The sequence below is a fragment of the Eublepharis macularius genome, chromosome 1 (assembly GCF_028583425.1).
Source record: "Eublepharis macularius isolate TG4126 chromosome 1, MPM_Emac_v1.0, whole genome shotgun sequence".
Classification (NCBI taxonomy): domain Eukaryota; kingdom Metazoa; phylum Chordata; class Lepidosauria; order Squamata; family Eublepharidae; genus Eublepharis; species Eublepharis macularius.
In genome coordinates, this window is record NC_072790.1 from 118,752,422 (window position 1) to 118,766,722 (window position 14,301).

Sequence of the window (14,301 nt, forward strand, 5' to 3'; positions counted from 1 at the left end):
CGTTCCAGGCTGTTTTGTGCTGTTCCGGGAGCTTTTTGGCATGGAACGGGTTAATAAAAGTGTGCCAGTCCAGAGTTTTCATTTCTAAAATATTGTTCTGGAGTGTCTCTAACACATCCCACTGTTTTTTGTGGCACTGGCATTTCTTTATTGCCCGTTCTGAGCTGTTTTGTGCTGTTCCAGGAGCTTTTTGGCATGGAACAGGTTAATAAAAGCGGGGCAGTCCAGAGTTTTCATTTCTAAAATATTGTTCTGGAGTGTCTCTAACACATCCCACTGTTTTTTGTGGCACTGGCATTTCTTTAGTGCCCGTTCCGGGCTGTTTTGTGCTGTTCCGGGAGCTTTTTGGCATGGTAAGGGTTAATTGAAGGGTGCCAGTCCAGAGTTTTCATTTCTGTTCCGTCTCGTTCCGGCTTTTACCCTGTCCCTTTAAAATAGTATATAATGGCAAAAGTTCCCCAAATGCAGCTTTCTCCACCGCCACGTCTCTCTCAGATTACCAGAGGGGTAGCCTTGTTGTCTACTGCAGCAAAATAAAACTGAAGTCTGGTGGCACTTTATAGATTAACACTCCCCCCCCCCCCCACCACACACACACACACCTTTTTTCGTCAGGTGCATCCGAAGTGAGCTGTGATTTGCCATCGCTAAAAGTCAGCGTTAATCTGACACTCAAACTGGAATAAATGTTAGTCCTTAAAGCACTACCGGACTTCTGTTTTATTTGTCTGAACTGCTGTCTCGAGCCTTTAAAAGTACAGGAGCTCGTCCCCTCAATATTTTTGTGCTTCCGGAGCTGCTTTTGCACTTTCTAAATAGAGAGGACGCTTATTTCAAGCCGTTAATGGAATCTCGAATTCTGCCTCTTTTGAGGTTTCAATTCCATTCCTATCCTTGCTGTTCTTGCCCCGCACATGAAAGATTCTGTTAGCTACAATCACGGACCGGAAGATATCTAAAAACTTTTAAGACTGCAGCCGCTTGGTTTTCCCGGTCCTCAGAAGACCAAGAGGCGGGTTATTGTTGTTTTTGCCCACACGCAACATGGCGGGAGAAGCTCCACGTTCCCTCAGTTCTTCTGGCTTTTGTTTGGGGCGCGAATACAAAGAAGAGAGCGGGCGCTTTTGAAGTCAATCGCGGGTGTCCGTTGGGAGGGGGAGTTAGAGCTTCCCCAAAGCCGGCAGGCCTAGTGATGAGGCCATGAGTCACCCAGGCTGCGGCAGCAACAACATCGGGATGAAACTTCCAATGGCGGCGGCCTTTCGTTTGCCTGGCCGACACGGCTATGCAGTAGAGTTCTCGCCATACCTGCCCGGGCGTTTGGCCTGTGCCGCCTCGCAGTACTACGGGATTGCAGGTGAAGCGGCAGCAGGGGGCGCATGCGCAGCGGCGAACTCACTTGGTTGGGTCTCTTCTCTAATTCTTCTGCCCCTTTACATTGTTTAGAGAATATAGATTTCTTGGCAGTAGAATAATAAATCATAATAAGTCAGTTACGGCTAGTTTGAAAGCTTACTCAAGTCCTGTTGAGGTCGGATAAGTGTGGATAAGGTCATAGCCATGGCTTTAAGCGTATTTATTTTTATTTACGCTTGAAAGTTGCGTTGAGAGTCAGTTTTGAATGAGAGTTTGCAATATGAACATGTGTAAAGTACATATACATTTATTTGGAAGCAAGTTCTACCGATTTTCATGGGGTTTGTTTGATAATAACACATTCAGTTGAGTAGCCATGTTACTCTTATGATACTTTTAAACATGATGATAAAGTCTGCAAAACTATTTTTTAAGTTTGCATATGATTTTTAGTCATGATCTTAAGCATGTTTACCTTGAAGTAAGTCCTGATCTGTGTAAGACTTCCAAATAAGCATACGTAGGATTAAAATCTTAGATTGCAGATAAGTAATTCATTTACAGTGCAATCCTAAACAGAATTACACCATTGAAATCAGTGGGTATAGGAGGTTGTAACTTGATTTAGGATTGCACTGTTAAGTATCAGTGTACTTGGTGGAAGTTACTGAAGAATTATTGTAATTTCAAAGGCATGTATACCCCGGTGACAGAGTTTTCCTGTGGGACTTCTCTGTGTACTTTCCTCTCTCAGCCCCATGTGGCTGCCATTCTCCATGCATTTTTTTCCTATGCTGCACCACTGGAGAGCTTTTTGAGGGCTCTTTTATTGGAAAGAAAGAAAGAAAGAGTCCTTTGGTAATGCATTAGGGAAAGTCGTGGATTTAAGGGCAGGAAAATGGCATTGATGCAGGTAGGACCTCTGCTGGACAAGAAAATACACATGGTAACATGTTTCTTGAAGACTAGAAGACTAGGAAGAGATGTGTGAATGCTCCCATTTGTAACCTAGCATGTGAAATATGCTGTAGGAGATCATTTTGTAACAATCTTCAGAAGAAAAAAAGGATTCAGTGTCTCGTGCATGTATTCATTATAGCAATTACTGGGCCAATTATGTCCAGTCCTAAAACACTTATCCAGGGGCTTTTGCATTTATTTATTTATCTGTGTGTGTTATTTATAGTCCCCCTTTCTCACTGAGACTCAAAGCAAATTACACAGTGCGAGTCAGTAGAGTCAATATCAAAGACATTTCAATAAATATGTAATGGGAATATATAGATACAGAGAAATCTATGGTCCCTCAATATTTACAGCAACACTAGTAAAGTCTGTGATCCTTCCTTGTCCCTTTACTGATGGGTTCCTTATCCCTTTACTGATAGATCTCTTGAGACCAGTTCCGTATAGTACAGACGACTTATCTGAGTAAAAAGCCCTCTTGGCTAATTTCTGTTTTGCATCATTTGCGGAAGACTAGGGCCGTTTCCAGATGGCTTACCTGCCTCCGGAACGTCGCGCCATGTTGCGGGGGAAATGCGAAATATCGCATTTTCTCGCGCGAGTTTTGTGCAATGTTGCGCAAAACTCGTGCGAGAAAACATGATATTTTGCGTTTTCCCCGCAACATGGCGCGACGTTCCGGAGGCAGGTAAGCCATCTGGAAATGGCCTAGGAGAGTGGGAGCTTCCTTAACCTCCTCAGGTAGACCATTCTATAAAGTGGAGGTCACTGCACAGTTACTGCACGGTTTGATTTTGAAATCATCCCCCCAGGGGTACAGGAAAAGAGCGTCACCATTGGGCAGAGATGTGGGATGGCCACAAGATTTTCTGACCTCTGTTGACCCGAAGGAATAGGGCTTTGAAGTTCACTCTTTCATACATGGCTAAAGATCTTAGTGGATCTGCCATGCCTGACCCCACAGTAATCCTGAATGTTTTTGCTTGATTTTCCAAAAGCCGCTGATTAGTTTGATAGTTTGCTATCTGTTTTGTGGGTGTTTGACAGCTTGTTCCACTGTATTCCTTACTAACCATGTGGTACAGCACAATTGTCTTTTTGTGCACGCAGGTTCTCACACACCTGGACTTAGGTCTACCACCTCTCCATCCTTGCAGCATTTATTTCAATAGGTAATTAGAGCACTCACAAATCATATAAATCAGTCATGAATGAATGCTGTGTTTCAATAAATTCCTACCCTTTGGTGTTTGGCTAAGTAGTTCTCAGTGATGCTCATGGCTGCCAGTTTGAATCAGCAGCGTCCTTGCACATTAGCAGTTTTAGGAAAACCTGATGCAAACTGATTTGGCAGGCATTCTGGGCTGCTCAGCAAAAACTGATTGATTGGCTCACATCTGATTCCTGCCTTTGAACATGGTAAATTCAACCATTCAAAGTGAAATTTGCAGCATCGTAAGAATGTGTTTTGTGTCCGTATCATGGAAACATTTAGGAAAAGGGTTTGGTTGACTGTTTGTGTCTGAAGTCCTGTTACTCTTGGAGATTCGCTAATGTCCACCCATGAGCATCCTGTACTCTAACTCGAACATGCAAAATGCAGGTACATTCTTGATTCCTCAGATATTTCAGTTTAGTGTCCATTTTTTATGAGGCACTATTATGTCTGTGTAACATGGCTTTCTCACTGTCTTCTATTTCAGGTTGTGGAACACTAGTAGTATTGGAACAAAGTGATACTGGGATTCATCTGTTCAGAAGGTACTAATTTTTAATACCTTTTCACAAGTCCATTTTACTATAACCATGTTATTTTGTAGTGGTGTGTTCAGGTATCAGGAGGCAAAAATATAAACATATCAAGAAGAGACAGCTATCCACACTGTTTTTATACAAATTCTGGAGTAATACACATCAATCTTATTTTTAGGGTTTAAAGCCGGAAAAGATAAGACATCTTTCTGATAGTTCCTATGTATAATGATGTGTTTTCAGTATGTTGTAACAGATTAAAACAGGTGGGCAGCATATGGTCTGTAGGTTGAGTGTAACTCTTGAAACACATTGTCTGTTCTTGGTTCCTGTTTAAATTCTGGCAAGTTTTGTTTAAAAGAAATATGTTTCTAGCTTTCGTGGACAGAAATGTGTTCGAAGGATCTGAGCATGATTCTGCATAGATCTGCTTAGGATAACTCACTTTGTCAAAATTTAAAAAGTTTTAAGCATATCTATGGTATGCTGGAATGTGACCCTTATGTTTTGTCTTTTCTAAGAATGCAATTTTTAGCATGCATATTTGGATGTAAGCAGGGCTTTTTTTCAGATGGAATGTGGTGGAATGGAGTTCCAGCACCTCTTGAAAATGGTCACATGGCTGGTGGCCCCACCCCCTGATCTCCAGACAGAGAGGAGATCAGGGGGTGGGGCCACCAGCCATGTGACCATTTTTGCGGAGGGCAATTTAAACTTTAAAAAACTCCCCCCTTGTTCCAGCTGACCCAAAGTGATGTCATTGTGCAGTCCTGAGTTCCACCCCTGAGTTCCACCACCTCTTTTCCCAGAAAAAAAGCCCTGGATATAAGTCCCAGTGGATTTGGTGGGTTTTACCTCAGAGTAGATTCTGTGTGTGTGTGTGTGTGTGTGTGTATTAGGGTAGCTTTTTCTAGTAAAGCTATTTCAACAAAAGTGCGACATATCTAACAAGAAGTCATTTTGTTTCATATTAAAAGAAAAATATTTCTAGGCAAATCTTGCTGTCAAATTCCTTTCTGTTTTGATTATTAATACTGAGCAACTTGCTGCTCTTTAGCTAATAAATACATAAATTAAAGCCTATAATTGCCTTTAACTACCAGTAGTCAAAGTAATGAATTGAAGAAGTTGCTATCAACTTGACTTCACTCTTTCTTGAGAATTCATACTTCTCTTTCATTTTGCTGCTGAACTGAAAGCAAAATATAAAGCTGGGGGATTACGATCAAAGTCTTTGCTTTGGAATGACTTCTGTTATGGTTAGTTTTTGAGGCTCTGCTTTGTATGCCCTCAGCTGCAAAAGCAAGGAGGATGAATATCAGAAGTGATTTTCTCACTTGGACAATGGAATCTTGTTCCCTGCAGCAACTTTCCTGGTGCCAAGTATATTGCTCTTTACGCAACATTTCTGTTTTCCCAGGACTTTTGTTGGTTATTTTCTTCTGATTCTTCTATGTTCTGATATCTGTGCTGTGGGTAGTTTAAATTGTTGGTCTTATTTCTGGTTTTGTTACTGGTTTTCTGATCATTGTTCTGTGTTTCTGCTGTTTTCTGTTTGGCTGTTAGAAGTTTCTCGAAAATTTATTTATTCCTGGCACATGTTACTTGACTTCTGCAGCTGAATTCAAGCGCTGGATTTTTTATTTCAAAGGCAGTTTTGTATAGCCTGGAATACACATTCCACTCTGGGGGCCGTCATTCCATTCTCAGAGGAAGATTCTCTAACTCCATCCCACATTTTCATTGCAACTTTTTGGAGCTACAATGTATTTCAGTGGAGCCAATGCAAGTCAATTGGCATTCAAGGCTCCCATTATATCTAATGGAACTTTCCTGGGGGCACTCATTTTGGGGGTCTATAACTCAAACATCTGAAATCCAATCTTTGCCAAACTTGGCGGGTGGCTGGAGGAGAGCCTGCTGAAGACTTCCTGTGAGGTTGGAATCTCTGACTGTCAAGGGGGCTGTTCTACGGCCTCTGAAAGTGAAAAACTGCACGAACCAAACAAACTGGTTTGCAAACTGGGCAGGTTCGTGGTTTGTGAAATGCGATGAACCACCATGAACCGCCATTTTCCTGGTCCGTGCCCATCTCTATTCCCAACTGATACCCTTGTTCTCTAGGAGTTGGTATTTGTTGAGCATAGCCTCTCTGAATTTCCTTTAGCCTAAACTACTGCAAACAGGTATGCTTTTCTCTTTGGTAATTTGCCAACTTATTGTATTGCTGTATTTGCCTATAATCTGACTTGCTTTTCACTATGGTGGCCATAAGGAAGTGAATGTGTTTCTTAGTGGCTGAAGAAATGAGCCTCTAGAGGTTGCAAGATCAAGAATTATTGTAAATCAAAAATATTTGTATGGAAATTTTGTGAAATACAGCTGCTGTATATTAATAAATTTTAAAACCTTGTTTTTTTTTTTAACTACATTAACTAACAATACAAAGGAAAGGAAGGGGAACAAGGGAAGGGAAGAAACCCCCCCCCCAAACAACAACATATAACATCTACACTACACAGAATGCTTTCCCTTCATACTGCCATTATTAAAAAAAACTAAAGCTTTGTATAATATTGAGTGGTTGACCTTACAAAATGCAAATTACAATTCAAATTCAAATTAAGTTTTCCTCCCCCTCCTGGGTCCCGGACGCAGTTCTCTCTGAGCAACTGCAGCCGCAGTGCTCGTTTCCTCCCCCCCCCCTCAGACTTCTCGTTTTCTTCTTGCTTGGTGTCTCGCTGAAATTCCGGATTTTTATCCTCAAAATCCCTTAGTTGATCTTCTGATAATATCTTGTAAGCTTGATCTTTGTAACTAAACCAGATACCTTCAGGAAATAGCCATTTATACTTTATTCCACGTTCCCTCAGAAGAGCTGCGAGCTTTTTATACTTAAATCGTCTTTTCCGAACTAAAAATGGGACGTCTTTCAGTATCTTGACCTTGTTACCCAAAAAGTCCAGATCCGCATTGTATGAGTTGTATAGGATAGTGTCTCGGATCCTTTTAGATGAAAAATCGATGATGATCTCGCGAGGCAGCTGGCGCTTCGTTGCATATTTTGAAGAAGCCCTACGGACCTCCAAAATGGCGCTTTTAACCTCTTCTTTAGTTGCCTTCGCGGATGTCGCCAATAGTTCCGAGACCAGACCCCATAAATCCTCATTTTCCTCCTCTTTCACGTTCTGGAGGCGCAAAATTGTTTGTGTTCGTTCCACTTGTAGCCCGATCAGCTGGTTCTCCACCAGCTTTAACTCTTTATTCGTAGCCTTCACGAGTGACGCACTTTCCCGAGCAGACTTCTCTGCCCCCCCCCGCTGCTTCCTTAATGGTTTTCACTTCGCTCTCAATTAAGCCCACCCTTTGATCTGTTTCGTTCAGCTTGTCAACAAAGGGTTTTATGGCTTCGATAACTGACCTCCGCACCAATTCTTCGAGCGACTCTCCCTTCCCCTGCAGGGCAGCCGAAATTGACTTGCCCAGAGCGGGACTCTGTTTTTTCGCTGCCATTTTAGGGGGGGGGGACCGCCAGCCAAATTCTGAGACTCAGCGAGGGGGAAGAACTAGCCTTCTTAGCTTCAGATCCCACCACTCCTTCACGTGCACTTGTAATAACAGAAGGGATTCGCTTACTTACAGGCTTCCGCCTAGTTCTGCTCTTTGCCGTTTTCCATGGCCCGGCAGCACTCGAGGCGCCGCGCCCGTCTGCCGGCCTCCATAGGGACAAACGGGCAATTTACCCCCCGTATAGATTTTCGGGGGGCTCTTCCCGCAGCGTCCCGGACCCTGCCTCCCTCACTGGGAGTCCTGGGGGCTAATCTTCGCAGATCAGCCGCCCGGTCAGAGTGCTCGGGCGCTTCCTCCTGGACCTGCGGAGAGGAGCGTCCGACATGGCCGAGAAAACGAAACCGAATCCAATAAATTTTAAAACCTTGTGTGTTCTTTTAGCACCCTCCCGCAGAAAGCTACATATCATCACACTTTTTTGTCTTGCCCTTCTGTAATCCAGGTAGATTAAGTGGAAAAATAATGTTAGCCAATAGCTTCAGAAGTTTTTTGAACCCAGGTCTTTGCACTATAAATTGAGCGCTCTTTTTATTATAGTACTTTATTATAGAGTCAGTTTGGTGTAGTGGTTAAGAGTGCGGGATTCTAATCCGGAGAACTGGGTTTGATTCCTCACTCCTCCACTTGAAGCCAGCTGGGTGACCTTGGTCTAGTCACAGTTCTCTGGAGCTCTTTCAGCCCCACCCACCTCACAGGGTGTTTTGTTGTAGGGATAATAATGGCATACTTTGTAAACTGCTCTGAGTGCGCATTAAGTTGTCCTGAAGGGCAGTATATAAATCTGTTGTTGTTGTTGTTGTTGTTGTTGTTACTCAGAAGTTCAGCCTGAAAACATTTGTATATTGATTGTGTAAACATAATTTTTTATGTAATATTTCTTATGGAAGAATATTTTGGTTTCTTTTATTTAGTTTTGATTGGAATGATGGTCTGTTTGATTTGACATGGAGTGAGAACAATGAACATGTGTTGGTCACTTGCAGTGGAGATGGATCTTTACAAATTTGGGATACAATACAACCCACAGGTCCCCTACAAGTCTACAAAGAGCACACTCAAGAGGTAAACTAAATGTATTGTTGTTATTGTAATGCTTACTTTTTAGGAGATACTATTAAAATAAAACCAAACACAGGCCTATTGATTTAAGTGGATAAACCAATGTGAAGGGATTTGGACATTACCAGTTTCCATCCTTTTAATAACTGTGTTTAGTTTGAGATTGGTCTGCATCCTGCTAATCCTGTTCCATTTTAGGTTTTCCCCATTAGACTTGCTCCACATTTTCTGCTCTGCTGAAAAAAAATTATCTTAAAATTAAGAGCTAACACCTTATGTGAGTATTATTCTTTAACAAAGGACATGGGGAATAATTGGAGAGAAACACTGCATCTTCAGACAGTGTTCTATCCAATCCTGCACTCCCATTATCTTTTCAAATGTCACCCTTATTTATTGAGTTACGTTTTTTTGTTATAGTGAATGCCTATTAAGTCATGCAGTACATAGCATAATTTTTTTGTCTGTCCTTGGCACACAATTGATCTTTTTGTAATTTAGAAAGCTGGGTCAGATCCCACAAGCTTTCCTCTCACATAAGAGGTGGCTGATTTCACCCTGTTCTGCCATTGTTGCTACAGTTCCCTGTAAAGCAGTGCACTATATTTAAAAAGGTCCCCTGACCTTCAGCAGAGAATTTGGAATGGGAAGCTGCGGGCTGGCAGGGGAAGGAGAAGGTAGGGGAAAAAATCTACCCTCATAGTATTCAACCTACCATAGAAACAACATAAAAAGTTTTCGATTTCTATAATATCTAAAGTGTACTGGAAGGATTTTTGGGGATTGCAGCAATCAGTAGGTTGTGTTGCTCCTATATCATACAAACCTCTGTTGGGTAAAATGAGTTATTTCTTATTGACTCTCGTAAAAATGGCTAACTTTTTTTCCTGCAGACTTTGCAGCAGTTTGGCTTTCACAAAACTGCACTGAGTCATAATGTTCTGCTGGCCTTCTAATATCTGAAAATATTTCTGTCAAGAATTATAGCTAATTTTGCTTCAGCTACCATCTGCTGAGGGTGCTATTGATCATATGATTTACCAACCCAGTGAAAAAGAATAAAGGAACTGCTAACTGTCTGAAGATAGGATGAAATTTTCTGCTTTGGGAAGACTTATTTTAAAACCGTTTCCAATGCCACCTATTTGTCTCTTCCTTGAACCATCTAAATCTGGTGAATTCTGAAGATGGCTTCTATATGTTATGAACTTTACTGATTTGAGCCAAGCTATCAATTGAGTTATGTACAGAGCCTAATTGGTCAATCAAGAACTGCTTGACCATGCCATTTATAGCTCAATGTTTTCCTTTTCTGTGCAGTATCATAAGGTGTCTGCTGGTACGCATATCAGAACATCAGTGAAGGGAACATCTTTCCTTTACTTCAGTACCTCAGCTTGGTCCTTCCTCTTTTACTGAGCTCCTTTACATGGAGCTGCTTATAAGTGCACTGGAGAAGTACCTACAGTGTATATAACAGATGTGCCATGTAACTTGGGAGAAAAGGGTGGGGGGAGGGATTTATGCTACTGTTAAGTTTTGGATATGCAAGATACATTCACTAGAGACCCAGTATAAAGTAGTGGTTAGATTGTTGGACTAGGATCTGGGAGACCTAGGTTCAAATCCCCACTCTGCCATGGAAGCTTGCTGGGTGACCTTGGGCTAGTCACACACTCTCAGCTTAACCTACCTCACCAGATTGTTGGGAGGGTAATGGAGGAGCCAGTGTTGTAAACCACTTTGGGTCCCCATTGGGGAGAAAAGTGAGCTATAAATGAAATAAACAAACACTGTCCTTGACTCATTCCTTTAATACAAAATATGACTCTTTGTGGAAGGACAGAAGAAAAATATTCTGTATGTTAGTGATCAAATTTGGATGTTTTGTTGTCTATATATACTAAAATTACTATAATACTTCCAGGTTTACAGTGTTGATTGGAGCCAGACTAGAGGGGAACAGCTAATTGTATCTGGATCATGGGATCAAACAGCAAAACTAGTATGTTTTTACTTTTCAGTCTTTAAATTATATGTCATAATTAAAGTTCAGAAAAATAATTGTATGTTCACTTGTGTATTTTTGTTTATGCTTCTACTGATTCTTTCCCTTGTTATAATTTGTTGAAATTCAATATACCAAAAATGATTATCCTGCTGTTCCTGGCAAATAGTGTGTGGTGAGCTAATTATACCTTGGAGACTTCACAGCATGGGGTTCCTGGTATAGTGCAAGACAAATCAAGTTTGTATTAATTTTTTCTTTTTTTTTCTTTTTTTTTTTTTCAATATCTAACATACAAAACTACTACATACCCTACAAAACAGTAACTACAAAAGACTACAATAGCACAAGGGATGGGAAGGAAAGGAGAAAAAAGAGAAAGGGAAGGGGGAGGGTGGAGAAAAAGGGGAAGGTAATCTACAAACACTAAACACTACGTTTCAATGCTTTCCCTTCATACTGCCACAGTAAAAAAAATGGCTTAATAAGATAGTGACGGAGTGGTTGATCATACAAATTACAAATTACAGCTCAAATTAAATCTTTTTCCCTCCCCTGGGCCTCGGGCGCAATTCCCTCTGCGCAGCTACCGCCGGAGCGCTCATTGCCTCCCCCCTCCCTTCAGGCTTCGGATCCTCTTCTTTTTGCTTGGTATCTGGTCCAAATTCTGGATTTATATCCACAAAATCCCTTAGCTGATCTTCCGAATTAATCTTGTAAGCTTTATCTTTATAACTAAACCCGATTCCTTCCGGGAGTAGCCATTTGTACTTTATATCCCGTTCCCTCAAAAGAGCTGCCAACATCTTGTACTTAAATCTTTTCTTCCGCACTAGAAATGGAACGTCCTTCAATATCTTGACTTTATTTCCCAGAAAGTCCAATTCCGCGTTGTATGAATTATATAGGATACTGTCCCGGACCCTCCTAGATGAAAACTCGATAACAATCTCGCGAGGCAGCTGCCGCTTCGTTGCATATTTTGAAGATGCCCGACGGACTCCCAAAATGGCGCTTTTCACTTCTTCTTTAGTTGCCCTCGCGGGTGTCGCTAAAAGTTCCGAGGCGAGATCCCATAAATCCTCTTTTTCCTCCTCCTTAACATTCTGGAGACGCAAAATGGTTTGTGTTCGCTCCACTTGCAGTCCGATCAGCTGGTTTTCCACCAACTTTAATTCCCTGTTCGTTGCTCTCGTAAGTGACGCACTTTCCCGGGCAGACTTCTCTGCCCCCCCCCGCTGCTTCTTTAATGGCTTTCACATCGCTTTCAATTAAGCCCACCCTTTGATCTGTTTCATTCAGCTTGTCAACAAAGGGTTTTATGGCTTCCATAACCGCTCTTTTAACCAGTTCTTCAAGCGTCTTGCCCCTCTGCAAGGCCGCCGTAACTGACTTGCCAAGAGAAGGACTCTGCTTTCTTGCTGCCATTTTAGGGGGGGGGAACCGCCAATCTTCCGAGACTCTATGAGGGGGGAAAAATCCAAGTCTTCTAACCTTCAGACCCCACCACTCCTCACAGCGCTTGTAGTAACAGAAGGGATTCGCTTACTTCCAGGCTTTTCGCCTAATCCTGCTCCTTGCCGTTTTCAATAGCCCGGCAGCACACTGGGTGCCGCGCTCGTCTGCCGGCCTCCATAGGGACAAACGGGCGATTTACCCCCTGCCTCGATCTGTCAGAGGGCTCTTCCCGGCGCGTCCCGGACTCAGACTCCCTGCCTGAGAGTCTGGGGGCTAACCTTTGCAGATCAGCCGCCCGGCCAGGCGGCTCGGCCGCTTCCTCTCGGACCTGCCGAGAGGAGCGTCCGACATGGCTGCGAAAACGAAAACGAATCCATTAATTTTTTCATATATACAAACACTGCAAAATATATTAACAAATATTTATATACCTAACTTATATATATATGTTATATACTGTAAATACCTGTGTACAACAAAATAAATTCATGAAAAGTCAACAATTATACATACAACAATCATAAATACAACAGTATGTTACTACTATAGGATAAAAATAAAAGGACAAAAGCTATATATAGTTAAATGCATTTCAATAGTTCCTCATTCACCATAATCATTGGACTACAAAGGTTCTAAAATTTTATAGAAAGGGGCCAAGTTCTTACAGATTTGTCATATGTCCATATTTTTGTGATCACTGTTAAGGGATTTTTTAAAGGACCTCTCACCTAATGCCCTATGTGTGAGCACAATTCAAGTTGAACAAACACACAAGAGGCAAATGTTGCCTCAGTCGCAGATTCTTTCTTCCTGGCTTCTGGAATTAAAACTACAGGTCAGCTCAGTCTTGCAGTGTGGAGAGAAAGTTCCTTTTAACTATAAACATTTTCTTTTGTTTTCACTTTCCAACTAAGATATTAACCTTGACTGTTATTTCCTAGAAGAATTTCGAACCCATAACAGAATTATGACTTCAGCATTGAAATTTTTATATTACAGTAACATCTGATTGTCCTGTCAGTCAGACCCGTTGGGTGCCATGTATCCTGGGGAATGTATTATGTGTTCTAACATTTGATCTTTTATTCTGTAAACAAATAGCAATTCTGTAAACAATCAGTACTGAAGGGAATATAAGGCCCTCCAATGCTACTGGTCTTTACACGTCTCCCCCTAATGAAGAATGTGTCTGGGGTTATTCCATGTAAGAAATAAACCCATTTTTCTTTTATAATCACTGAGTTTGGTGTCTTGAAATATATATATATATATATATATATATATATATATATATATATATATTTCAAGACACCAAACTCAGTGATTATAAAAGAAAAATGGGTTTATTTCTTACATGGAATAACCCCAGACACACTATATATATATACACACACACACACACACACACACATATATACACACACACACTAACCCATATATATGGGTTAGTGGTAGTAGGAGACTTACAAATTGGAAGCAGAGTACTATTACAAAAATCTCCCCTAACAACCGCACAGTTAGGTGTAGTGGTTAAGAGCGCGGGACTCTAATCTGCAGAGTTGGGTTTGATTCCTCACTCCTCCGCTTGAAGCCAGCTGGGTGACCTTGGGCTAGTCACAGCTTTTTCAGAGCTCTCTCAGCCCCACCCACCTCACAGGGTGTTTTGTTGTGGGGATAATAATGGCATACTTTATAAACTGCTCTGAGTGGGTGTTAAGTTGTCCTGAAGGGCGGTATATAAATCGAATGTTATTGTTGTTATTATTATTATGTTTATACCTTGTGATACATAAACATTATGCAGTGGACCTTACCTAACCAGTGTCATTTCCCTGGAGTTATTTTTTTATTACCGTAGCTGTGCTAATGTTACCTTAGCTTTTATAGTTAGGTTCCTGATTAATATACCATGTTCTTTTAAAAATCCCAGCAGACACATCTCCTAACAGATATGTTAGGAGGAGATAAACACATAAGAGAGGGGATAAATCAAACACTTTGCCTATAATATTTTATTTATTTTATTTTTTATTTATGATATTTATATTCCGCCTTTCTCACTGAGACTCAAGGCGGATTACATAGTGTGAGATTAGTACAATTAGTGGCAAGGACAAGGGCAGGCATTT

The 14,301-nt window shown here is 41.4% G+C and overlaps 1 protein-coding gene across 1 annotated transcript in view; it reads left to right on the forward strand.

Moving 5' to 3' along the window:
- The first annotated feature begins 1,031 nt into the window (after window positions 1-1,031).
- Window positions 1,032-14,301, forward strand: part of PEX7 (peroxisomal biogenesis factor 7) — a 129,742-nt gene continuing 116,472 nt past the window's right edge. The window contains exons 1-4 of the mRNA XM_054993892.1: window positions 1,032-1,357; window positions 4,026-4,083; window positions 8,556-8,706; window positions 10,631-10,708. Coding sequence (XP_054849867.1) covers window positions 1,201-1,357; window positions 4,026-4,083; window positions 8,556-8,706; window positions 10,631-10,708 — 444 coding nt within the window. The 5' untranslated portion in view covers window positions 1,032-1,200. The remainder of the gene's footprint in view (window positions 1,358-4,025; window positions 4,084-8,555; window positions 8,707-10,630; window positions 10,709-14,301) is intronic.